We start from the raw sequence: 25,557 nt of genomic DNA on the forward strand, positions 1-25,557 counted from the left end.
GAGATTTTAATCTAGACTGTTTATTAGGTAATAGAACTGTATCAATGTGAAATTTCTTGAGTGTGATCCTTGTATCGTGGTTCTTAAACTGTCCTTGTTTCGAAAACTAGGTATCAAGCATCATAATGTAATTTACTCTTGGTTCAGGAAGAAAAGTGTTATCTATCCACAGAGAGAAGTGTACGTATGTACAGACAGACAGACACACACACACACTCAGAACGCCACAGAAAAGGCAGCAAAACGTTAACAGGCAGAAAATCTAGGTGATAAGTATATGGATGGGTTGAAGTTCATTATATTTCTTGAATTTTTTTTCTGTAGCTTTGATTCTTCGGTATAAAGAGTTTGGTGGCGGCGGATGGAGGGACCAAAAAGTAAAAGAGAAAATGCTTTAAAACTACCTTAAGTGGTTTTTGAAGCAAAATCCCAAGAAGAGAAGAAAGAACTCATGAATCGGTTCTGAAACCAAACACAAATACTTTTTATTTATGGGATATCATTTTACATCAATTCCATTAAAACCTAAAACCAGTTTGCTGTACTCAAGTTAGGTGGCAGAACAGGGTTTCAGTTAAGCTGGAGTCACAGAACTTGCACACGTCTATGGGCGGAATGCAGATACTGACGACACGAAGCGTTCACAGTTACAGGCTGGCTGCCGTCCGTTTAACAGTAACCCCCCAGGGAAAGGCCTTAGGATGAAAAGCAACCCACGTTTTGGTCTCATTTACAGACACCCAACACTTAGTTGGTCAATGAATTTTATACATTTATTATACAACATATGAAAGAATAAAAGATAAGGCTTACAGAGGTATTTTAGCAGTCGTAAGAATAAAAACCAAGGGCACACACTAACTCGGAAAGCTTTCCGTATAAACTTCAAAAGCACTGTTAAAATGGAGACGGAGAGGCAACAGATGTGTGTTGTTAAAGGAGAAGGTTAGAGGCTTGTCTAGTTGGATTTGTAAAAACTTTTTAATTCAGAGTTCATGCTTTGAAAAGGCTGCATGTAACATTACAGTGGGTGTTTATGGCAAATCCAATCGTGAAATTTCTGACCTACCAGTAAACACCGCAAAGTTTTATCATGACGACAGAGTATTGCAATGTGTAGTTCAAGACACCGTGGGAAGAGAGAAAGGGTGTAGACAGGTAAGAAAGAAAAACCAGAAGAAGGCACCCTAATTTCTTGAACATTAGCCAGTAAGTAAGTGTCTGATGACTGCTCAATTTTATGTAACTTAGGGACATTTTTTAAAAAGAAAAGCATCTTGTTACTCGTTTGGCCCCTTTTCGTCTCCCTAAAAATAACTGCATAAAATCAAGAGCCAAGGGCAAGCAGTCCACAGGCACAGAGGCTTCCTTTTCAAGGGAGCTCGAAAACTATCTGGAGTCTTCTAAATGTACGAGATGGTCACTGCTTGGGGATACTTACTTTCCATATTCCAGATCACGAATAGTTTTCCCTTGGGTTTCTTCCCCACTGATCAAAATGTTCACAGTGGCTGAAATGGAACATCTCCCCGTAACCATCCTCTTATGTTAGGATTAACTGTGCTTAGTGTTCCCAAACATTCTCCAGTACTAACCGTAACTCTGAAAATAATTTCATCTATGATTTCTACTTGTTTGAACAAAACTAGAGCGGATCGAATCTAAGAACTATTGCCTTTAAAGTGTGATTTTTTTTTTTTTTTTAACTTTGAGGGATACTTCTGAAAATGAATCAAGTTCTTCACAAATTCACACCTGCCTCTGGCCCATCACCCCTGGAACACCAGGCACCTGCTGGGATGGAACAGATCGGTCCCGAGGGCTGTGCTTGCATCAACACCTTCTCTTCTCTTCGGTTATTAACTTGTGCAAACTGGTATGAGGTTGTAAGGTAGAGAGGCGAGTCTACCATTCCTAAGCAAGGAATGATGAAGTCTGCTTAATCATTACAGAGTTTTTCACACTTCTGGTTTATTTCACAGCAAACCAAACCTTTCTTTTTGGTAGAAAAAGGGAGTGATTTCATTCTACCGCATCATGATTTTGTATATGCACACACACCGTATATACATACAAAATTTCTGTCTTTGGTGGTTCAGTTAGGGAGAAAATAATATGAAAATCCAAACACTGTTTGCAAAGAAACTGTGACATAGTGGTCAGGAGTAGCATTGTCTGTGTGCTTTTGCTCATTTAATGCCATTTAAAGGTTCACATTTAGTCCAAGAGATTTTTTTTGGCCAGATTTTGTGATAACCCGAACCTCTTCCAATCATTATCCCATCACGGATCTTGCTCATACCTACTGCATGCACCTGTCCGAATGCACCATTAGCTTTTTATCGGTTTAAATCATTAGACTTTTATGTTTTCACAAAACTTTAGGGACTAAATTAGTCATTCAATAGCACCAGATAGTTGAGGGGGAAACAGGTTATCTATACATTTCCTCAAGAAGGGTAAGGCAAGGAAAAAAAAAAAAAAGAGAAAAAAAAAAAGACATAAAATACAAACCTAAAAATACCGTCCTGTTTACTCTCGTTTCCTCATCCACATAAATAATGGCTATCACCTTTCTGTACAAACTACTCGGGTAATGAATGACGAGTGGCCCCTCTAGGAAAGGTCCTACTGTGTGATAAAATGAGCTCAATGCTGGTGGTTTCGTGTCCATTGCCTGCAATGGACATTCTGCCAGGAAAAGCCTAGCATGAAAGAAAATGAAACAAAACACCTCTCACTTATAGTATAGTTCTTTTTCCAAAAAAACTAGAAAATTAGACACCATGAAAGCTTAACTAAAAATCTAAACCACAACTAAAGGTGCTTTGTGGTTACAAACTGCCAGCAAACCATCAGGTTTCCACGGAGCAGGCAAAATCAATGTTACCTAGAATGGCACGGGAAGCATCGGGAGACCCAACACTGACAAGGAGAAGGCAAAAGAGAAAACAAAAACAAAAACAAAAACAAACCCAAAACAAAAACAGCAAAGGAAGTTTACAAGAGTTTCAAACTCATTTAAAAAAGGTGCAATTTTAATTTGTTCATTTGTACCAATATTCAAACTACTACGGCCTAACATCAGAGAATAAAAACCTACACTCTGCATGGTGGAAAGCATCTGTGGCATGGTACGTGTCGAGATGTTCAAATAATTGTTCCTTCCATCATTTAAAAACACTCACATTGAAGTAAACCAAATTATATTTGGCGTGTGCCTCTGAGAAGGTCTGACTCGCACCTCTTTCCACTAGTTGGCCTCTTAAACGATGAGGTTAATTCTGGCAACATTCGCTTATGGTAAAGGTTGTTCTCTCTTGTGTTCTGAAATGCTACACTGGAGACCAAATAGAGTATAACTGGTTCGTTTGAAAAAAGGGACTAGAAATATGCCACAAAAATTATTTTTACAATACAGTTTTGCAGAAATAATCTCTAGGTGAAGCTTTGTCTTTTTATACACATATACAAAATTTAAACAGCAATATACACATCATCACAGTGAGGGCGCTGGCCAAGTCACCAATCTGTAGTGTTAGGTACAAACTGCAAAGCAGCCTGCCAAGAGGACGAGGCTACACAGCAAGCAGAGCCGGCCCGTTCAATAGCAAACACCAAAACATCCCTGCAAACGGGAGACAGTGCAAGAAAAGCAGCATGCGCTTGGATACAAACAGCAATTTATGGCTAATGGTTGACAGATCTGTGGTAACAGTGACTCTCTCGCTGCTATGCATAAAGTCCTAGGACATCTGTTTGTCTTTATACCACTCCACAAACTCGTCCAACAAAACTGGCCCTGAAGAAAGAGAGAAAACAAAGCGGCTATAAGGCTCTTCCCAGTGAGGAGGGTGCGCTGATGGATGGGGCGACTGGGATGGGGGCGGGGTTGATGTGTATGTGTGTGTGTGTGTGTGTGTGTGAGAGAGAGAGAGAGAGAGAGAGAGAGATTGAGAGAAAGAGAGAGACAGAGAGAGAGAGAGCGAGCATGAGTGCACAACCAGTGCCCGGTACTTACACGCTCCGTCTTCGTCGTAGTTGCTGAGGTCAAGGTTAATTGTCCTGCTAAACTCTAGCACATTGCACCACTGGTCTTTGTTAATAACTTTATATTTTGATTGCTGATGGAGGGAAAAGTAACATGAATTACTGACACTTACAATGAACAAATGACCCAGTTTCAACGGCTGTGTGCATCAAGTTAATAAAGTTCATGAAGGTTAACTCTTTCATTTGAGGTATGTTAAGCACCAATCTAGGAGAGGGATAGAGACAGCAAGAGTAGAACTTAAGATGACAATTCCCATTAGGAAAATATTATGAGGGCGCAACACAAAATGACAAGCACATCAAAGAAAAATGATTTTTATCCCTAGAAGTGAAATTTCTAGACTGCCAAAGCCCTTATTAACCTACTTCATAGAGATTCTGCAAGAATTACAAGAGATAATTTATGTAAAGTACCTCATTCAGTGCTTGGCAGAAAGCAGGTGCTAAATAAAGAGTAGCTCCCCATTAATAATCCCTGGCCTGATCAGCACGTTCAATGTCAAGTACACACACAGCAGGAAGTTACTCTCCAGGAACTGACGAAGGGCTAGCAGCGGGCTCAGAGCTAGGTGCTCTAGCTGTTGGAGAGAGTTACTGTTCTAATCATTCAAACCTTGAATCTGATCATAAAAGTAATAAATCACAACACCCATGAAGTAGTTCTCCTATTCCACTCAGACAAAAAATATGCCACAGGTATTTTTTTTTTCAAAGTACACAATTCCTGTATAAGGACTGAAAAATTAAAACTCAGATTGAACAGTTTTTAAATCCTACCCACTAAAAGTCAGGAACACTGGGAACCAATACGAGGAGGGGAAAAGCAGAGAGAGCTGAGCCCACGGTTTTGAGGGTGCAAACACAAGAGAAGCTCAAAGGAAACACTCCCTGTGTCCTTTGAAAAGAAAAAAAAAAAAATAAGCCAACTAATGTAAAAGAAGAACAAAGCACAGACTACAAGTTGAACTTCTGAAGCAACTCAAAGCAAACATCAGTCTTGGAAACAGCTAAAGATGCTCCTGGAACCATGCAAAGTCAGACTGGCTTGCGGCAAGGTCTTTCAGCTACAAAACTCCTTGCACCGGGGCTCAAATTCTGCTCTACTCTGAGAACAGGACTTATTTCTACTCATTTTTCGAAGAAAGCTAACATTTCATGGGATGGCCAGAGAAATTAGAACAGATCGCTTGTAGCCATGGACTGTCACATCAATAAATACTTCTTATAGTAAAAACTCTATCTTATACCCGTCTTGAGGAGTCCTGGTTAGTGACCGTTAAAAGCAATTTTTAGTAACAATCCTCAAAGAATCAGATCAGCTGAAAGTTTTTCTGGATCACTGCATAAAGTGGGCTGTAAGAAAGATTAAGGAAAGAGTGAAGCTGGAGTCAGGGTAGGGCCCAAGTTTTTCTCAAAGACCCAGGACCCTCGTCCTTTGAAGCAAAGGGCACTTTTTAAGGGGTCTGGGTCTGGAAGGCAAGAAGGATGCCGTCCGTGACAACCCCGAAGCTGAAACGTACGTCTCCATTACTTTCAGGACCTACAGTACCACAGGGCATCAGAACCAGCTCCGATAACGAGCAGCTCAAAACGTTTGATCATTAACACTTAGAGCAAGCAAACCTCGGTGGAGTCAAGCTCTGGAGACTTTTTCTAATGCAAACGCAAAGGAAATGGAAACCGAGGGAGATGCCGTCAGTGTGCCTAACCCTTAGATTGAGCTAGGTGCCCGCATTCTTGGAGATAGAGAGTACAGGACCAACTCCTATCATCAGAAGGTGCACAGCTGTTTCTGAACCTTTGCTTCATAAGAGTGGAAATTCATCTACAGCCACAAAAGAAAGTAAAGCTTGTTTTACTGCTGCTATCCAGAGCAGGATATCCTAGCGGAGGTCAAGGGGGGCAAGAGAGCGGGAAGGACAGAGCCATGGCCGTCTCCGATGCACCCGCACCCGGAAGTGATGCGGCACAGACACCCCGCCCCCCCAGACAGCCTCAGAGAAAACGGGGAACTGCTCACGGACAACGATTATGTCACCATCATTCCTATAGGCAGAAAAGTACAACAAACAGAAAATTATGTGAAATGGTTAAATAAAGTATACTTGGTAGTTCTAAGCAAGCAAACATACATTCCATAAAATAACAATTTGGTACCTCTAAGAATTGGTGAAAAACTGGAAAAAGGGGCCAGATTTTTCCTAATAACAGTCCCAACATGCACTTGGCAGTGTTTATGTCTAGGCTGCGCTGGTCCTTTTCCTGTTTAACAAACAAAAACAAGGATGAGCCAGATGCCCCCAAATAATAAATTCCAATAATCCAAATTTCTATTTCACTTCAACACAAAATTAGTAAACAGCTCATTTGTCATACACCATAAAAACCCTGAACCAAACCTGAGGTGGGGGAGGGGGATGGTTCAAATGCAAGCGACGGCTTAATCAGTTCGGTGCTGGGTCAGTTTACCGTGGGCAAGATTCATGTCAACGGAGGGATCGCCCTAACGCAAAAGCGATTAGTTATGTAGTCACGGTATCTATGATCATTTCATGGGATAAAGAAAAATCTACAACTCAATCACTTGCTGCGACATTTACAATAATTATCCAAATCATAATTATGGACCCCAAAGCCTGTAACTTTACTAAATGGAATTTAAAGGTTTCGATTTCCATGCTTAGGAATCAGGTTTCCTTAAGAAAAATCATTTTTTCCCACAATTTTATTTCACTGCTAAGTGTTTTTCATTGTTTTTCTTGAACCTAAAAAGCTGGAATTAAATCAACTCCTAATAAATGCTGGGGCTCTGGAGATTCCGAGAGGATGAACGCATCCACGCACTGGGGAGCAAAGTGTCTAACGTGCTGTGCTGCAGTCCTCCTTACCTTGGATTTATTAGATGTGGAATATCTTAGCAGAACACCCCTAACTAGTAGCCAAGGGAAAGACAACATTTTATAAGGAAACCAGAAAAGCAATAATACATAAACCTGAATATGGGCAGATTAAGTTCAAGTTCACTTCTACTTGCGATGAAGGATCCTACTTTCTCGTTCTCACCTTTCCCACAAGTTTCCATTCCAGAAATACAAGCAGGCTGTTTCTAAGTAAAGGGACCGAGGACCTGGGCCCATGAGCGGTAACCTCACATACCCGAAGCTAGCCTCCTTGTGGTATTTTTACTACAGCGGAAATGGGCAAAAGGATTTTCGACAAAGGGAGAGTGAGCGCCTGGCCATCCCGCTTGGGACGGAATCTCGGTGTTCGTCAGATTCAGGGATGATGCTGGGACCACCCCGGTCAGCCACGTCTGAGCCACACATACCTTGCGACCAAATTAACTGTTACCTCGAGGACTCTAACACTGAGGTGCTCACTAGTACACACGGCATCTCTGGCCATGACACTGCATTTGAAAGTGAAGGACTTGAACAATACGGCCCATGGGAGGGCCCCGCTCAACAACAGTACACAGGGCAGATGCAGATACAGGAAGATGGGCAACAGGTCTGTCTTCCGTCCCAGTGGCAAAGGGTTAAGGACTGTTCCCCGACAGACCAGGTCAGTTGGTCCAAGTCCCCCTTCTCCATTACAGGCCACGCATACGGAGTCTGATGATGGTGGGGGCCCAGCTCCACAGTTCCATGCAAACAGGTGGGACCTCCTTTCCACGGCGTTCTCTGCCTGTCTCCTGGCCACGCATATGCTCTTGCTCAGGGCTGCGGGACTCACTCCCAGGGAGAGGAGGACAGGAGGAGAGGCGCGCCTGAGACTGCCCACCTCTCACCAACCACCCTCCTCGGTTTGCTGCATTACAGGGGCTCACACTTCTGCGAGGCACTGTGCAAGCAAAGGGACAACTTCCCCTTACCCTGTAACACGGGTGTGGCACACAGCAACAGCACACCACACTATAAAGCAATCCACAAAAAAATAAAATAACGAGCAAACTGTTGAAAACACACGCGGCACCACGGGACGGGGCCCAAAGTTCATTTGCTGAACAACCGCTCAGGTAGCACAGGGCTGAGGCCACCGGCGTCCTGCACACCCTCTCCCCCTGAGGAGTTTGTAATCGCTCACTACGCCTAACGTTGCTAGTCTTGCCTTGATACAGTTGTGCCTTCTTCCAACATCAATGCCTCTGTCCCCATCACGATGGACATACACTAAGGTGACAAAAAAAAAAAAAAGATACAAAGGACCTGGACAGACTCTTTGCAACAATATAATCATCTGACAAACTGATGATCATGAAGGAATTTCAATGCATGTGTTTGGCAGTGATGCCAAAACATGGAGGAAAGGCATCAGACTCACAGGACTGGAAGCTGAACAGCACTCACTTACTCCTGCTCTGCAAGGGTGCCAGCCGGCAGCTCGCAATCACTAACACCATCTTCTGCCTAGCAAATAAGAGAAAGATATTATGGACGCACTCGCGGTCTGAACGGTGGCATCTTGCTGAAAACCAACATTGCCAGTGGGGGGGATACAGACTAAGTGCAAATGACCATGAATGGAAACGCTCAAAGTTCCTGGGAACAGCACGGTTGAGAGCTCCCACAGCACACATCTCCTAACCAGCAAAACTGGAGACACGCCCAGGGGGTTCTAGACAATGATCCTAATGGCCGTCTCCGCAAAAGGGCTCCCAATCAGAAGTGAAAAGAATCTTCTAGGATGCTATGAGGCAGCCATCGACATCATGGGCAGTTAAAAAAAGAAAAAAAAAATCACCTTAACAAATTCAAGGAGTACAACAAAGAAATACTGAAGCTCCTTGAGAGAAATTTGAATAGTACCCTGTCAACACTGACCTGATGACCCTCTGCTCTTGGAGCAACCAGGGAGCAAAGGACAGATTTCTGCATCTCAAGGTCAGAATCTAAGCAGAAAGGACCTTGAGGCAGTCTTGTCAAGAGCCCGTCAGCACCCCCAAAGGCCCATCAAGGCTAAAGGAGAAGAAACCAAACTTTCCTTCCTGCCTACTCCTGACCCAAGAAGTGGGGGTATCTCTTGCACGCACTTCCATTGTCTAGGAGAACAGCTTAGAAAAGAAGTTTATTTTTCGAGTAATTATAGGAACCAAACAGGTTCTAGACACCAAGGATATACTAACTCCCTACAACACACAACTAGAACTAGATTCTGCCTTGCTGTCTTCCTTAAACAGAGATTTTTAAAAGCGCAGTTACAGACGAATCGGGCCTCTTCGTGGGGCAGCCGTAAAACCAAAGGAATGTACTCTGGAGATCTGAGGAAGTTATGTGTCATCTCTGGATTAAATGCATTCCTCAAGCTAAAGTCTAACAGCAGCGAATGTAGAAAGTGATGATGTTTATCAAGGTCTGATTTAAAGTTGCAGTACCTATTTACATATATTCAATATATACATAAAAATTACCTTGGTTTATGTAAGACTGTTCCAGGATAGGTCTTCTTGTAAAATATGAAAATTAAGCACTTTTTTTCTTAAATGGCTCAAATGACTTAACAATAACAGAAATAAAGCGATTTAAATATGTAAATACGGTATTACAAAATGAATATGTCACCACCTAGGTATCTAGATATTCTGTACAAGAGGTTCCCAACTTCCAGATTCTCTATTTCCAATTTTCACAGTGTTAACAGCTTAAAACTTGCATGTGAAATGGGGCGCCTGGGTGGCTCAGTGGGCTGAAGCCTCTGCCTTTGGCTCTGGTCATGATCTCAGGGTCCTGGGATCGAGCCTCACATCAGGCTCTCTGCACAAAAGGGTGCCTGCTTCCTCCTCTCTCTCTCTCTCTGCCGGCTTCTCTGCCTACTTGTGATCTCTGTCTGTCAAGTAAATAAATAAAATCTTAAAAAAAAAAAAAAACTTGTATGTGAAAAGGGGAGCCCCAAATTATTAAAAGTATAAAGAAAAAAAAAAACCTTAAAAAGAAAATCCCTCTTGTTTTCAAGAGAGACTAGGTGAACTCAAGAAACCAACAGTGACTACAACTCACAAACATAAATGGAAAATACCAAGGCAGAAATTGGTGCGTGAAATCAAAAGGCCTAAACTGAAGACCTATGACACATGCCCTGCAATTCTTCTAAGTCACCACTGGCATTATAAAAAAGAAAGCAAAAACGCAGTCCTCCTAAACACAGCTACCTAAGGGAACAAATGCAAGGTAAAGATAGCGCTAAAGAACTCGAATTTTGATACGGTTCTGTTTTTGAAACTGATAATACAATAAATCAGTTTTTCAAGTGGGAGTCTTTTTTTTTTTAATGCATGTGAAAAAACAAGCAAAATGTCAAAAAACCCAAGAGTGCCCTTCCACTGGGAAAAGTGAAATAGTTTTGCTCTTAGAACTTATCCAGCATTCATTAAGATAACAATGTTTGCAAAACAATTACTTAATTAAGCTAAACTATTGACGCTTCCTTTAAAACAAAAGGAAAAAAATCTGCCAACAGTCTTTCCTTGTCATTTTACTTGGCACAGATTCCCTGACTGTAAGCACTACTCTTGGAAAACAAGTCATTATTTGGAACTTGAGCTTTGCAGACAACCTAAACCATGTCAGTGTAGAATAATTGAACAACTGTTCCTAATTCTATAGGGTAATTTAAGGACTACTTCAGCTGCACCAAAAGCTGTGAAAGGAGCCTTATACTGAAACACATTTAATACAACGGCTCTGTCAGGACAGGGGCTATTCTAACCCCCACTTTATAAATAAGGAAACTGAGGCACGGGGAGCTGAAGGACCGTCATCAACCAGTCGGTGAAGTCCACGCCCGAGCTCTTCGGTGAGTAGCACAGCACCTCCCTGAGAACGGTTCAGGCAGTGCAGTCGCATCAGCTTTACAGCTAGCGGCCGAGCAACCGCGTCTGCCCCGCGGACCGATGCGGCCGAGCAACCGCGTCTGCCCCGCGGACCGATGCGGCCGAGCAACCGCGTCTGCCCCGCGGACCGATGCGGCCGAGCAACCGCGTCTGCCCCGGACCGCTGCCCAGGGTAAGGAAGCGGAGGTGAGCGCACCGCCCCTCCTGCCTACTTTCATCCTCCCCCGGGACCACCCCCTATTTTCTTCCGAATTCACAACGAAGAGCAGAAGAAAGCGGAGGCACGGCGGACGGGTGTGTGCGGCGGGGGCGTAGACAGGGAAACGAGGCGACTGCGCCGCTGACGCCCCGAGACCGACCCACGCGAGGAGAGAAGACCAGCGGCTCCGAGATCGCAGCGGACTCGGTCGGCGTCGGCCTCGGGCCCAACTCTCTGCCGACACGGGCCGCTGCGCCAGGCCTGCGAAATGCTCCTTAGCAGCTTCTGCGTTGCTGGTTTGCAGGGAAATGACTCAGCTGCTGTTTCACTTAGAGGGAGACGTGTGACCTCTGCCATCCCGCCCGGGCACCGGGGCCCGCCCCCCGCAAAGCGCGCCCCGCCGGGGACCGCCGCGGGAAGCACCGCACCAGCCGCCGGGAGCACCCTGCCAGGGCCGGGAGCAGCCTGCCGCCCACTAAGCCCGCGACCGCGCCTCCCAGGAAGGGGCGCTCGGGCTCTTCTGCCTCCGTGGAGCCCTCCGGTTCCACTTCTTCAAGCTGGACCTCCAGGAGTGCGGGGTCAAGAACTCCCGCCAGAGAACTTGCCCACTCTTCCCGGCGCCTCAACGGAAGGCCTCCCTGCCTCCAGCGGTGGCTTCTCCCACCTCCTCTTCCTGCCCTCGGTCTGTCCGTCTGGATCTCTCCGGTCTGTCCATCCGGATCATCTCCCGCACTCTAGGAGGCCCCCCACGTCCCCTCTCTCTCCTTTCTGCTCCGGGCCGGACGGGGCCTGCTCCTCTCAGGGCTACGACGGGGCTGCGCGTCCCCCTCGGCCCACCATGTCCCCTCCTCAAAACTCTGAGTGTCCACTCGCCCCGTGACCGCAGCTGGCTACCTGCCTCTGCCATAGAAAACAGGAAAAACCAAATGTACCATATTTAATAACTCTTCCCAGATCAACACAAATTACTATACTTCGTCTTTTACCTCATTCCATTTGTCCAATCTTATTCTCACTAGATCCTTAAAAAAAGAATCAAGAAAAAATGGCTGTTTTATTTTAAATGAGTCCATATAATGATACTTGTTTATGTAGTAATATTTACATTTGGGGGCGGAACCCTTCTGCAAAAATGCCCACTTGTATGAAAGAATTGGCCATTTCAACCCCTGAATGTGTGTGTTCCACCATCTTCCTCCACCAAGACACCACAAGATGGGGACAGTGTGAAGTCAGGGAAGGCAGGGTGGCTCTGCGTGCTGTTCCCTCCTCTCTGGTTTCCAGTCTCAACATCTGCATAATGACAACACTGGACCACATGGTCTCTTGTGGTTTCTTTCAGCTCTAAAGTTTCACAATTCTAAGACATCCATGAGACTATAAAAGTAAGTTCAAGTCAAAAATTAAGTTAGAAAAATAATGACAACAAACCACTATTTTTAATTGGCTACAAGTTTGAAAGTGAGGGAAAAAAACCCATCACATTCATAGGGCTATGTAATCTTGGTGGAGAGATGTCAAAGAGGTCATCTTGCCATCTTCTGGTACTGTATCATAGCTTCTTTCCTCATATATTAAAGTATAATTGGAAGTATTTAACATAAACCATTGTTATTTATAATAGCGAATACTTAGGATACTGAAACAATAAGAAAGCTTAATTTCTGTTAAAAGTTTGGTTTTAAAAGGTCTGCTGTGTTAATTATATGTTATTACCTCTAGGAGTTCTTTCTTAGTAAGGAAAAAATAAATATTAGAGGGCAAAAAGAGGAGATGGACTTTTCCCAACCAAGATGAAGTTAGAGAAATCAGATTTCCCCTCTCACTTTGAAAGACTGGGAAACTGGACCAATTATCTGAAATGATGGCTGTCACACGATGGACAACAGGCAGCACAGGACCATGACCGCTAGAAGGAGACAGGACAGAAGGCCTAGGGTGATACCCGCTCATTGTTCTGAGGCAGGTTCCAACCCAGAACACAGGAGGAAGAAGCCAAACCAAGCCCAGGGGTTCTTGCTGAGTTGGAAAGGACAGAGGCTGTAGTTCAAGGAGGCAAAGGTGATTATGATTTGTGGGACAAAATACCAGCAAGGTGGGGGCCTACACAGAGAGGTATCTGGAAATCCATAGAGTGTCTCCCCTGGTCATTGGCCAAGGACTTATCTGTGCAAGTGCGAGAAGAGACTGAGTACAGGGAAGGCAGCAACCACTCACTGAAAAGGAGTAAGAAGAAAGTCCCAAGACCTCTGCAGGGCTGGGGAAAACCCTGTGTTCCCACCAGCTACAGTGGAAAGATCTAATACACATGGCCTTGGGTAGAACCTCAAAAGAGACTTACCAGTGGGGCTGAATCATCCCAAAACTGAAGGTTGCTCCAGACCACGACTTTCATAGGATCAGTCTGGTTCCAAGGAACTATAACTGTACACCAGGAAAATGCTTACACTCAATCTTATTTAAAGGAATACAGCAAAACTCAGGAACCAATAACACCTGGCATCCAATCAAAAGCCAAAAAAAAAAACTACTAGGAATGCAGAGAACTTGTCAAATATGATCACAATCAAGACAAAAATTAAGGAATAGAAAGATACGTAAAAACGAGAGACGTGATGGTACCAGGAAACGGAGTTTTTAAAACACCTGTCATAAACATGTTCTAGATGTTCAAGAAGGTAGAAGATATTATCACATAACGAGGAGAGAAATGGATATAAAAAAGGCTCAGATGGAACTTCTCCAGCTGAAAAATACAGCACCTAAAATGATAAATAAACAGGCCAGGATTAACAGCAGAATTAGACACTGAAGAAGAAAAAAATCAGTATTAGCAGGCATCATAAGAAATATTACAAAGGGTAAGGGGAGACCCCAAAACTGAACATGGAATCACTGGCTTGTGGAACAAAAATCAAGCTTCTAACACAGATGTTAACTCCTGACCCAGAAAGACAGAAAGGGGGAACAGAAAAAATGCTGAAGAAACAATAGCTGACAATTTTCCCAAACTGTAAGTCCACACTTTTAACCAGAATGAACAGAAGGAAAATTATGCCAGGGCATATCGTAATCTACTCGCCAGAAAGGAGGGAAAATGAATAAAACCAGCTACAAAACAAGACACTATGTTCAACGGAAAAATGAACATCAGACTTATCATCGGAAACTAAGACAGAAGACAAGGGAAAGAGATCATTTAAAGAATATTAACAGTCCATCTCTAATCTTTTATCCAGAGAAGCACCTCCTGTATCGAAGGCAAATTAACTTTAGAGAACTCACTGCCAGAAAGTCTGTACTATGAGGAATGTTAAAGGGAATTTTTTAGGCAGAAGGCAAAGAATACCAGGAGGAAATGTGGATCTACGTCAAAGAGCACAAACATGGCTCATAAAAGATATCTTTGTCTATTTAAAGCAAAAGTGATAACAATGTATGCTATGGTCTGATGTTTGTGGCTCCCCCTGAATTCGTATGTTGAAATCCTAACCCCCAAGGTCATGGGTATTAGGAGATGTGGCCTTTGAGAGGTGGTTAGGTCATGAGGCTGGAGGTGAATGCCATTCTAAAAGGAGACCCCAGAGAACTCCCTCTTCCCCTCTGCCACGTGAGGGTACAGCAGAGAGCCATCCAAGATCAGGCTTCAGGCAACCACCAGAGACCTAACCTGCTGGCACCTTGACCCTGGCCTTCCCAGCCTCCAGAACTGCAAGAAACAGATTTCTGTTACTTAATAAGCTACTTAGTCTCTGGTATCTTGTTATAGTAGCCTGAATAGACTAAGACAATATACTGTGAAATTTATGGGACAAGTAAGTACCATGTCCCACAGCGGTAGCAGAGAGTATGGGAGGGCAAAAGTAAAGTCTGCTATTGTAAAGGTTCTTGCATTATACATAAAGTGGTAAAATATTATTTGTAGATTGTGAAAATATAAAGATGTATACATCAAGCCTAGAGCAACCACAAGAAAAATGAAACAGAGAGGCAGCTATTAAGGCAATGCTGGAATGGAATGATTAAAATGGGACCATTTAAAAAAAATACCTCAATCCAAGAAATCATGATAAAGGGGAAAAAGGAACAAAACAGATGAGACAAACAGGGAAAAAAATACTATAGGACACGTAAGTTTAACCATACCAATAATTACATTAAATGTACATGGTTTAAGCATCTCGAGAGGGTATTTTCAGACTGTCTATATGTTATCCATAGGAAACTATATCCTACCTGTAAGAAACCTGCTTTAAACATAAAGACACGAATGGGTTTAAAGTAAAAGGGTGGAAAAAAACAGATCCTGCAGACTTTAATCAAAAGAAAGTAGGAACGGCTGTATCTGTATCAGACAAAGTAAATTTCCGAACAAGGAACATTACTGGAGATAGACATTTCATGATACTAAAGGATCAATGCTTTAAAAATCTGCAACCATATGAACTGTATGTACACCTAACGTCTGCACTTCAGAATACGTGATGAAAACGACAGGAGGAATAAAGCTGGAGAGTTCATCGCTCCTCTCGGTAACGGACACATCCCAGAAGGCAGGTAACGGGAAGGACAGAGAAGACCGGAACAACACTATCAACCCGCGCCACCTAACTGACCGCCGTAAAACACTTCACCCAACAGCTGCAGGATACCCATTCTTTATGCGTTTTACACAAAAACACATTCATCGCGGCAGGTTGTGTTCTGGACCGCAGACCAAGTCTCCACACGTGTGGTGAACTGAAATGACACGTGCTGTGTGTGCCCTAAATAACCAACGTGTCAAAGAGGAAATCAAAAGGGAAAATGGAGAATATCTTGAACTGAATGCCAACGAAAACACGTACAACACCTCAAAATGGCGGATGCGGTGATGCAAACCGAACCGAAGGGTCCAATGACAAAGCCATCTCAGAGCGTATTTCGGCCCAGCTGAATGTGTCTGGTGAGGACTAATATGGGCGGCAGTTACTCATCTTACCTACCGGTAAGAGGAGTTCACTGGCAGCGCTCAGTAAAGGAAGGATCTCTGCTGGCTGCTACTGGGGAGGCAACGAAGGAAAATGCCGACTCCCTGGCTCCGTCCGAGACAAGGCAGGCCCGTGCCCAAACCCCACAGCCGCGCTGGAGGCGGCAGCAGTGGTGGGCGGGGGGCGGGGGCAGGACCCCGAGGGTGTGAGGGCAGGGGAGGCTATGGGCAGGGGGACAAGGGGATGCGGGTGGCTGGGCCCAGAAGCCCGAGGCGGCAGAGAGCTGTGGGAGCGCAAGCAGGGCTCCGGGCGGGGGGGCCGATGACGAAAGGCAGGAAAGCAGAAAGGCCAGAGCAGGTTCAGCAAACAGCGGGCTGGACGTCACAACACATGTGTCCCATGAGAAAGGAAACCCGAGGGCCCCGTGGCCTGGACGTGGGACCTGACCCTGGGTTTGAGTCCGGATCTACTGCTGATGGACGGCGCGACCATGGTGCAATGTCTCTGCTTCTCCGCAGCCCACTCCCCTCCTCTGTGAAGGAGGCTGAACCCACCCCTGCTTGTCACGCACTGTGTGTTGGGGGACAGCCACACCGAACACAAGGCGAAGCACGACATACCCTGAAGGCCCAGGGGGCGGAAGGAAGGCTCTGCAGAGCCGGAAGGTGGCCCGGTGACCCTGGGGCTGAAGGCAGACGAGGGACACCCTCCTGACGGGATGCTGGATGAGAAGTGACAGGATGTGGAAACCAGGTGACTGTGGCAGCGCAGGCCTGGAGTAACTAGGACCTCGAGTGGTGAGGCTGTGGTGGAAGCACCGAGGAAGAGGCCAGCAAAGGGGGCTTCTGCGACAGGCCACACTGACGGGCCACTCTGAAGGGCCACGGATGCGCAAGCCGGGGCGAGGAGTAAAATGGAACTCGGGGCTAAAGCAGCGGGTGTGTGGCAATCTCTGACCCCCAAACAGAAAAGCTAGAAAACAGGGCTTATTTTGGTGAGAAGCTGTAATGCTTTGAAACACACTTCGCCCATACAGCAAGAACAGCGGACTCTGGGAGGAACCCGGTCTCATGTAATAAAATGGTTAATCCTAAAAACCATGTAGCTATTCTAAAAGCATCAGGCAAATAACTCCCATGTACAACTTCACAAATGCCATTTAGTACAACACTGTGTCTGAGCTGCACCATATCATTTCTAACATAAACTTTGATGTGTTGTGATTTTATTGGTAGGTTATAGAAATGCAAAAATTCACAAATGAGGCCATGCTAGAGAACTACTAATGTGTTATTACAGATGCACCAGAATTTACCGTCCAGTAAACCCTTGGGGCTGACCTACCAGAGTCAACACATGTAAAAAGGGAAAAAGATCAGCATGGTGATTATGTTTAAAAAAAAAAAAAAAAAAAAAGTTCTCTGTCCCTGAACTCTCTGCTTTAAAACCCAATCAATCAAGAAAGCCTCGTCACCTGAATCCACCAAATGCACAAGCCTAACAGAGACCGCAACACCGTTCCTGAATAGAGTATAACCGTATGGGCCGTGGGCTGTGTGTGAATGAACACAGCGCCAGCCCGAGCCTCGGGACTCCCCACCCACGGTGACTCGGCTGAGAAAACGAGACTTCATTCACTCCAGCAGAACCACGGTCACACACTCAGATGGGCCTTACCACGTGACAAACAAGATTGCTCACTTTTCAGCACGATGACTAGAAATTATGTCTGAGTCACGTTCACTGGAATCCGCTTGGGTCTAAACTTCAAACGATTCCCAAACACAACACAGCACCCAGAGGGAAGCTGGATTCTACCTGAGTGGCTTACTCTGGTAACTCAATGGGTGAAGGTCTGCTGTTTCACCAGAATGACAAGCTTTCCCAAGCCTGTCTCAAAGACATTTAAGAAAACGGTCTACCGCATGCCCATTTGTAATTGACTTCTAAGCCAATCTCAAGAACAACTGAAGGTCTGCCATCACAGCTTTCTGCTAACATGCTACATTTTTGCCCAGAATCAGTTAGTTTAGAAAGCGTACATGTAGAAAGAAGTTCTAACTAGCATCCTGGGAGTAACTTACTCAACTTTGTTGCTTGCAGCATGTAAAAACAAACCTCAAAAGGCAATAAGAAAAGGGGGTGGGGGAGGGAAACATCTGGAGAGGCTCCAGAGAACTCACCCGTGCAAAGTCAAATGCATATCTGTAAATAAGTTTAAAGTTTGTAGAATCATTTAATAATGATCTTAAGTATTCCAAAGTATTTCTGAGTTTTTCTGTTGTATCACATCTAGAAAAACAGAATAAAGGCAAATTATAACCTGAGTTTTTTTCTTAACTGGGTCGTTACATAAAACAGAATATCTAAAGAACACATTCATGACGATCTTATTTTTCCCACATTTTTGACTTAAAAAAATTTCCAATGTACAGAAAAATGGAAAGGACAGTAAACAGGCACCCACATACCCATCCCCTAGGTTCATAACAAATACTGTCAGATTTGCACCTTCTCACATACAGGCACTTTTTTCCCGTACCAGCTACTACTTCAAAGTAGCTGGCCAACATTACGACGCTTCAATCCTAAATGTACGAATACCATCATCACTCTTAATATTTTACCAATGTCAACTTTCTTAGCTAATGTACAACCCATATACAAAACTTCCAACTGTTCCCCCAATTTTCTTTATAGATGCTTTTTCTTGATCCAGGATCCAATCAAAGCTCATGTACTGTACTGCGTTCATCTCCTTAGTCTCTAGAAGGACGTCCTGCCTTTTTCTGTCTTTCTTGACAATGCCATTTTCGAAAAAAGTCGTTCTGCAGAATCCCAGTTTGTCAGATAATTTCCCTAGGATTATACTTCAGCTAACTACTTATGGTAAGAACACTGCCCATGAGATCCTTCTCTCTGTGTCCCACGGGGAAGCTCCTAATGTCAGTCTGGCCCATTGTGAGTGATTCTAAATTGCTTCATTCAATTTAAGTACCATCCCCCAGATTCTCTACTAAAAGGTACTTTCCCTCCTCTGAAATGGTATATAATTTATGGGCTGCTATCTTGAGACTGAATCCTGTTCCTCAACAACTTTCATCCGGTGGCTTTAGCACCCACCTGCTTGAATCGACTTCAAATTTGAAGATGTGAAATGGTGATTTTCCTGACTCTCTCCTGCTGTGACACTACCGGCTGGAGCTCTTCTATAAAGAGAAGTTCTACTCACCCCTTCTTCTCTTCTGGACTTAAGGATTTTTGCTTTTTATTCAGTGTTATAATCTTGCATTGCCTTTCGTCTTTGTGATGCACAAATTGTCCTCATTTGGGCAGCAGCCCCTCCAAGCTGGTGCCACTGTCCTTCTGACATGTCCCCGTCAGTCTCTGAGCACGTCCTTGCTTCTGGCACAAGACATCCTAGCTCACTTTGTACTATCTCTACCCTAGACCTGAAATCAGCTATTTCTCCAGGAAGCTTTGGTGATAAAAACCCATTTTTTACAGGTAAATGACACACGGTTTATTTTTCCTAAGGAAGCAGACTAATTGGCTATTTTTACAAACTGATTTTCTGTTCCTAATATCTAGCCCTTAAAAAGGAGAACCAAGAGTCACCACTTCCACCAGTGATATTAACCTTTTCAATGCTGGATGTGCTTCTTACTAAGTATAAATAATGCATACTATAAGTCTTATCAAAGTAAACATTTTACATACTTGATAAACTAAAATATGATTCATACTAGAGCACACTGATCTATTTTTAGCAATAAATCTTTAAAGGTTTCTTTTTTGTAGCTAACTACAAAACAGTTCCCATAATCTAATGAGATAATAAAATATTTAAAAGCCAAAAATTAGAGTAAATGCTTCATTTCTATGAATCTACAACAATTTAGAATGTCCTCTATTTCTTCCTGATGTTTAGAAAGTAAAAAAAAAAAAAAAAGATAACAATTAGAGTATTTTAGAAGTCAGAGAAGGCTTCTTGAAGGGACTGAAATGTTTGCTGACAGTTAAAAGCAGACAGCAAATATTTTTAGCAGAGAGGGTCTTTCAGATAAAAGGAACAGCACGTGCAAAGGCCCAGTGGCAGAAGGGGGGCATGCCAAGTTAAGATGAAAAGGAAACCACTGTGACTAGACAGGGTAGATGAAGAGGGGAAGTTAAAGGGAGGTGGGACCAGGCTGTAAAGGGTTTTGCGGTCCAGACTATTTTGTTTTTTTAATTGAATGCTAGAAAAAAAAATGGAAGCCACCCTCTACACCATGGGAGAGACCACAATAACTGGGCCTGCATCTTGAAAAGCCCACTCTGGATCTCTATGGAGAAAGATTGGGGAAGACTAAAAAAAAAAAAAAAAAAAGATGTTGCTAGCCTAGATAGATCTAGTGTCAGACCCCAAATGTGGGGTGAACAGTGGCTCAAAGGTCATATAAGAAAAGCAGTAAATGGGAGTCTAGGAAACAGGAGGGGAACAAGCTATCTCTGCATTGGGCCTTCTACTGTATGGTTTGATTTTTTATTGTTTATATATACATAACTAATAATATTTTATTAATAATATGGGGGAGGGTCAAAGAGGAGAGCAACCAGCTAACCCCCAAACATTTAAGGCCGAGGTCTCTGCTCTTCACAGGAAGGGCAGGTGAAGGACCAAAGCCACAGGACATCAGCCAGATATGGGCAGGTGGTTTAGGGGACTCCTGCCCAATGAGAGGAAGAAGAAAGATGTTTGTTGCAACAGATTCGAGGGCAGGGACCACTCATCTAGACAAGGGCTCTGGCTGCACAGCTAACAGAAAAGGAAGGAGCTGCGAATCTTCAGGCAGGACCACAAGGCCAAACGTGAATGAAGCTCAGTTGCCTGCCTGCGAGTCCTGCCCCTACCCCGGCCAAAGACATCCTTCTGCTTGAAAGACACCCAGAGCTCCTGTCTGGAGTGTAAAGCATACTTCGTGGATGTACCGAAGACAGTGATGTGGTTTAGGGCTAATATCATCAATAAAGGGTTTAATCTGCTTAAAAAGGGGCCCTGATATGTACCCCAGTGTTCGCAGCAGCAATGGCCACAATCACCAAGCTGTGGAAAGAGCCAAGATGCCCTTCAATGGACGAATGGATAAAGACATAATCCATATATACAATGGAATATTATGCCTCCATCAGAAAGGATGAATACCCAACTTTTGTATCAACATGGATGGGACTGGAAGAGATTATGCTGAGTGAAATAAGTCAAGCAGAGAGAGTCAATTATCATATGGTTTCACTTACATGTGGAGCATAAGGAATAATACGGAGGACATTGGGAAGAGGAAAGGAAAAGTGAATTGGGGGAAACCGGAGGGGGAGACAAACCATGAGAGACTGTGGACTCTGAGAAACAAACTGAGGGTTTTGGAAGGGAGGGGGGCAGGAGGATGTGTGAGCCTGGTGGTAGGTATTAAGGAGGGCACCTATTACATGGAGCACTGGGTGTTGTGCATAAACAACGAATCTTGGGACACTGAAAAAATAAAATTAAAAATAAAATAAAATTTAATTTAATTTAATTTAATGTAATTTAATTTTAAAAAGGGGGATCCTGCCACACAGTCTCTAGACTGACCCCCATCAGGGAACAGGCTGCTGAGCGACCCTGTTTGAGCCACAGATCGCCATCTAGTGGTCACTCCACAAGATCACGTGCAGGGCCTGTGAAGAAACCAGTTTGGGGCACTGAAGCGAGCCGCCAGAGACTTTCCAGAAAGCAGTCACATCTTCAGCCCATTTTCCCTGCTTCTCATTGTAGCACAAGTGAGAAAACTCCTATTGGCCCAAGCCCAAGAGTGACAGACCATGCCACTCCACTCAGGGACATCACCTCCCAAAACAAAATGTGCACTTATCGTGGGACGGTTTCTTTTGTGATTTTGCTCCTGTAACAGACTCAGAAGCACCAGAAACTGGAACAATAAGCCTCAAAGGTTCTGAAACCAAAAGTAAATTCTCTATTACCTGGGGAAAGGCCTTTACCCCTTCACTTAGCCACAGGTATTTTTCTGGCCCCTCATCAGCTCTATGCTGAGTCAGCTACCTCTCTGACACTGTTTTGTTCTGTTTAGGGTAAACATCCCTATAAGCTTAATTCATCAGAGGTAACCTAAAGCCTATATGTTGCAATAAGGCGATAAGCAAAACAAAGAGTCGACTGAAATGAGCTGTGCCTTCTGACTGAGAATGATCTACAAAGCTTAGCAATGACTGTGCCCCACCAGCTGCTGTCACTCCTTCCAACACTCACGAAACAAGGCCCCGGTGGGGCCGGGCAGAGTTCTGAGAGCTCAGGTGCGAACCACAGCGCACCACTCCCCCTTCCTGATTCGAGAGGCGCTGGCGGAGATACCCAGGAAGTGGCGGAGCTCATTCAAACCTCTGGTTCCAAAACCCATGGGCTGTCTGTCTTTGGCACGTTCCCACTGTACAGTAACCATTTTTTTTTTAAGCTTAGCATTTTCATCAAATATACTAAAATGTTATAAATACAGGTACTGTCATATAATTTTAATTCCACTTTGAGTTCAAAACACTTCCCTAGGCACGTTTAATAAAACTAAAAGAGAGCAAAAAAGAAAAAAAAAAATCCAAAACAGAAGACAAAACAAGTAATTCAGAAGATGGACCACCTTCTGTCTTTCCAGCCTGAGTGATTAGTTTCCATCCTTATGTACTTCTTGTCCATATTTACTGGGCGTGCACACCGTATAAACACAGTTCTTACTCAATTCAAGAAGCCTAGAGAAAAGTGGCCTTATTACTTTTAGATCTTTTGCCTGAACTTTGCTTCCGAGACCCTGCCCTGAACGGACTGTCTTGTTCATGGACTTTGTTTCCCTAGGATGTAGAAACACTGCTCTTGGCACGACCCGGCCATTCAAATACTTGCTAAACAAATGATGCCTCTAGGGAGGCCCGAGGGAGGGGGAGTGGAGGTTCTTAAAACTTGACAAGATGAAAATGCTAATTCTGAACTATAAAGAACCTTAGAGGTTATTCCAAATAATTATCTCTTCTCTCGTCTTGGGGAAAGCTGTCTCAGAGCTGCACAAGGAGGAAAGAAAGCAGGCTTCTCAGTGTCCTGAGTGGTCGGGCTTGTCATTCCGCCCCAAATGGGAAGGACCAAGTTTCGTACAGGAACACATCTGCCACCAAGTGTGTCACACCAAGTGTTAACCAGGGCTCCCAACGAAGGACTAGCAGGGTTCCTGTAATCCCCCTCTGCACCCCCGAACATACGCACACCTCCTCCAGGGAGCTGCGCACTTCCCAGCGAAGGTGGCCCCCACGTGGGAAAAGCCTGGCATTGTGTAACTTTCTTTGGTAAAGGCAAACGTCAAGAAGAATCCAGAATGACGTAAATTGGATATTCTACATTCCCTCTTAAGACAAATGAAAGTGTGTCTGAAAAATAAGAACGGTGCCTCCTCTGAAGCCTTGATATGAAATAAAACCTTGATATGGCCATGCCATCATCAAGACAAGGATCCTATAATGGAGCAGCCATCCTGTGCCGTGTTCGGAAGGCAGCAGAGAAAGACAGCGAGGAAAACCATGGAAGTGAGTAGATGTAAAACTGTCAAGGAGATGTGCCCAACACCAAAAACACAATTTTTAAAAGAGATTTCAGAGGACTTAATCCCTCAAACTCTAGGCACCGTGCTATTGACTTTTACCTAAAACTCATTCGCCATCAGACAATAGGTGATACAGGAAGAATGTTGACTTAAGAATCAGAAGTCTGGGGCCTTCTTCTCCTTTCTGCCCCTTTTATCATGTACCCCTGCCTAGCCTCAGTTTCCTCACTTGTAAAATGTGCAGGAGAAAGCCTGATCTGTCTTCTTCACCAGGCAGCTGTGAAAACCGTAATCAACTACTACAGCCAGGTGCAAAGACAGCATTTTTATCAGTAACAAATGTATGACCCTAGTAAGTTGGCAAGTTCCAAATTGTTTCAATAAAACCATAAAACCATTTCCACTCCAATGTCAATCCAATAAATATCAAAGTCTATTATTCCAAGTTGAAGTGCAAAAAAAAAAGATCAAAGTTACCATGTTTAGAATCAGCACTTCACCTTCTAGGACCATGAAATATTTACGTACCCGTCCCAACCGTATCCTTCAGTGCCCAGCAGAGGGTAACAACTGTTTCCTTGAATGAAACTCTTAGTGTGTGCTCTCCCTCACTCACACACACACACGCATGCGTGGAAAGTGAACTCATAAAACCACTGGGTTTTTTGTGTTTGTTTTTTTTTTCCCTTATTCTGGCTCAGGTAATACAAATAGAATCATTATCACTTTTTAATTACCAGCGTAACGAAGTTCCATTTTTCCCCAAAACTAACATCAGATTATATAAAATAGAAGATATCAAATATTTTCATTTCTAAGTTAAACTCAAGTCAAAGTCTTCCCCCTACCTGAAAGCCGGATGCTATTACGCCTTTACTGTTTAAGCTTTAAGTCTGTGCTGATAGGACAGCAACCAGACACACGTGGCCACCGAGCTCTTCAGATGCAATTAATGCAAACTGAGGTGGACCAGAAATGTAAAACATGCACCAGAGTTGGAAGATTTAATATGAAAAAAAGAACAGCTCATTAATTTTTAAAATACTGATTATACATTGGAATAATAACAGTTTGGATATTTGGAGTTAAATAAAATAAATTAAAATTAATTTTACCTGTTTCTTTTAACCTTTATTAATGGAACTATTAGAAAGTTTAAAATGACACACTGGTTCACATCTATAAGAGGCAGATCTGCTCTAGAAGAATACTAAAATAAACAATATACATTCCATACAAATTTTAATTTAAATTCATGCATAATGTCCTCTTCACCAGGTAAAAATGGGATTTGGTCTTTACACCTATGGCCACAGATGAAGTCTGCCAGATCACCTGGCTTCCTCCAGTCACCCAGCCCGGGCTCCCTAACCTCCCTTAGAAACAGCCAGCTGGGAAGTGCATGGAGGCCTCCCCCACAAATCCACTCCCAGGGCAGCCTCGGGACTTACTGTAGAGAAGTCATTCCTTTCAACCATTCCTGCAGAGTGAAATAACCCATGTTTTGTGCATCCAATTTCCAAGCTAGGACAAGCATAACTACCTGTATAAAGACAAACAAACAAAAAATTAGAACAACCAATCAAATCAGAATGACAGATCTGAGGAATTAAAACATATCAACAACTTTCCAGATGCCTGTGTTTACGGTAGTTTAGTCATTGAAATATGAACAGGGTAACTTCAAAGATGCGTTCTAGTTTGGAAAACATCTTTTTTTTTTTTTTTTTAAATTTTCTGAAGCTCTTCTTCTTTTTTTTTTTTTTTAAGATTTTATTTGAGAGAGAGACAGTGAGAGAGAACATGAGCGAGGAGAAGGTCAGAGAGAGAAGCAGACTCCCCGTGGAGCTGGGAGCCCGATGCAGGACTCGATCCTGGGACTCCGGG

At 43.7% G+C, this 25,557-nt stretch overlaps 1 protein-coding gene across 7 annotated transcripts in view; it reads right to left on the minus strand.

Annotated features, from left to right (window-relative positions):
- Positions 1-460: 460 nt before the first annotated feature.
- Positions 461-25,557, minus strand: part of DCUN1D4 (defective in cullin neddylation 1 domain containing 4) — an 80,468-nt gene continuing 55,371 nt past the window's right edge. For 5 of the 7 annotated variants that reach the window (XM_059161707.1, XM_059161697.1, XM_059161727.1 and 2 more), the window contains 5 exons: positions 25,122-25,213; positions 18,235-18,343; positions 6,211-6,315; positions 4,022-4,124; positions 461-3,802 (listed from right to left, as the gene is read on the minus strand). In XM_059161707.1, coding sequence (XP_059017690.1) covers positions 3,747-3,802; positions 4,022-4,124; positions 6,211-6,315; positions 18,235-18,343; positions 25,122-25,213 — 465 coding nt within the window. In that variant the 3' untranslated portion in view covers positions 461-3,746. Of the gene's footprint in view, positions 3,803-4,021; positions 4,125-6,210; positions 6,316-8,406; positions 8,463-18,234; positions 18,344-25,121; positions 25,214-25,557 lie in introns of those variants that run through there. The other 2 variants (XR_009350796.1, XM_059161716.1) reach the window with 2 other exon arrangements.

The sequence above is a fragment of the Mustela lutreola genome, chromosome 1, assembly GCF_030435805.1.
Source record: "Mustela lutreola isolate mMusLut2 chromosome 1, mMusLut2.pri, whole genome shotgun sequence".
Lineage (NCBI taxonomy): Eukaryota > Metazoa > Chordata > Mammalia > Carnivora > Mustelidae > Mustela > Mustela lutreola.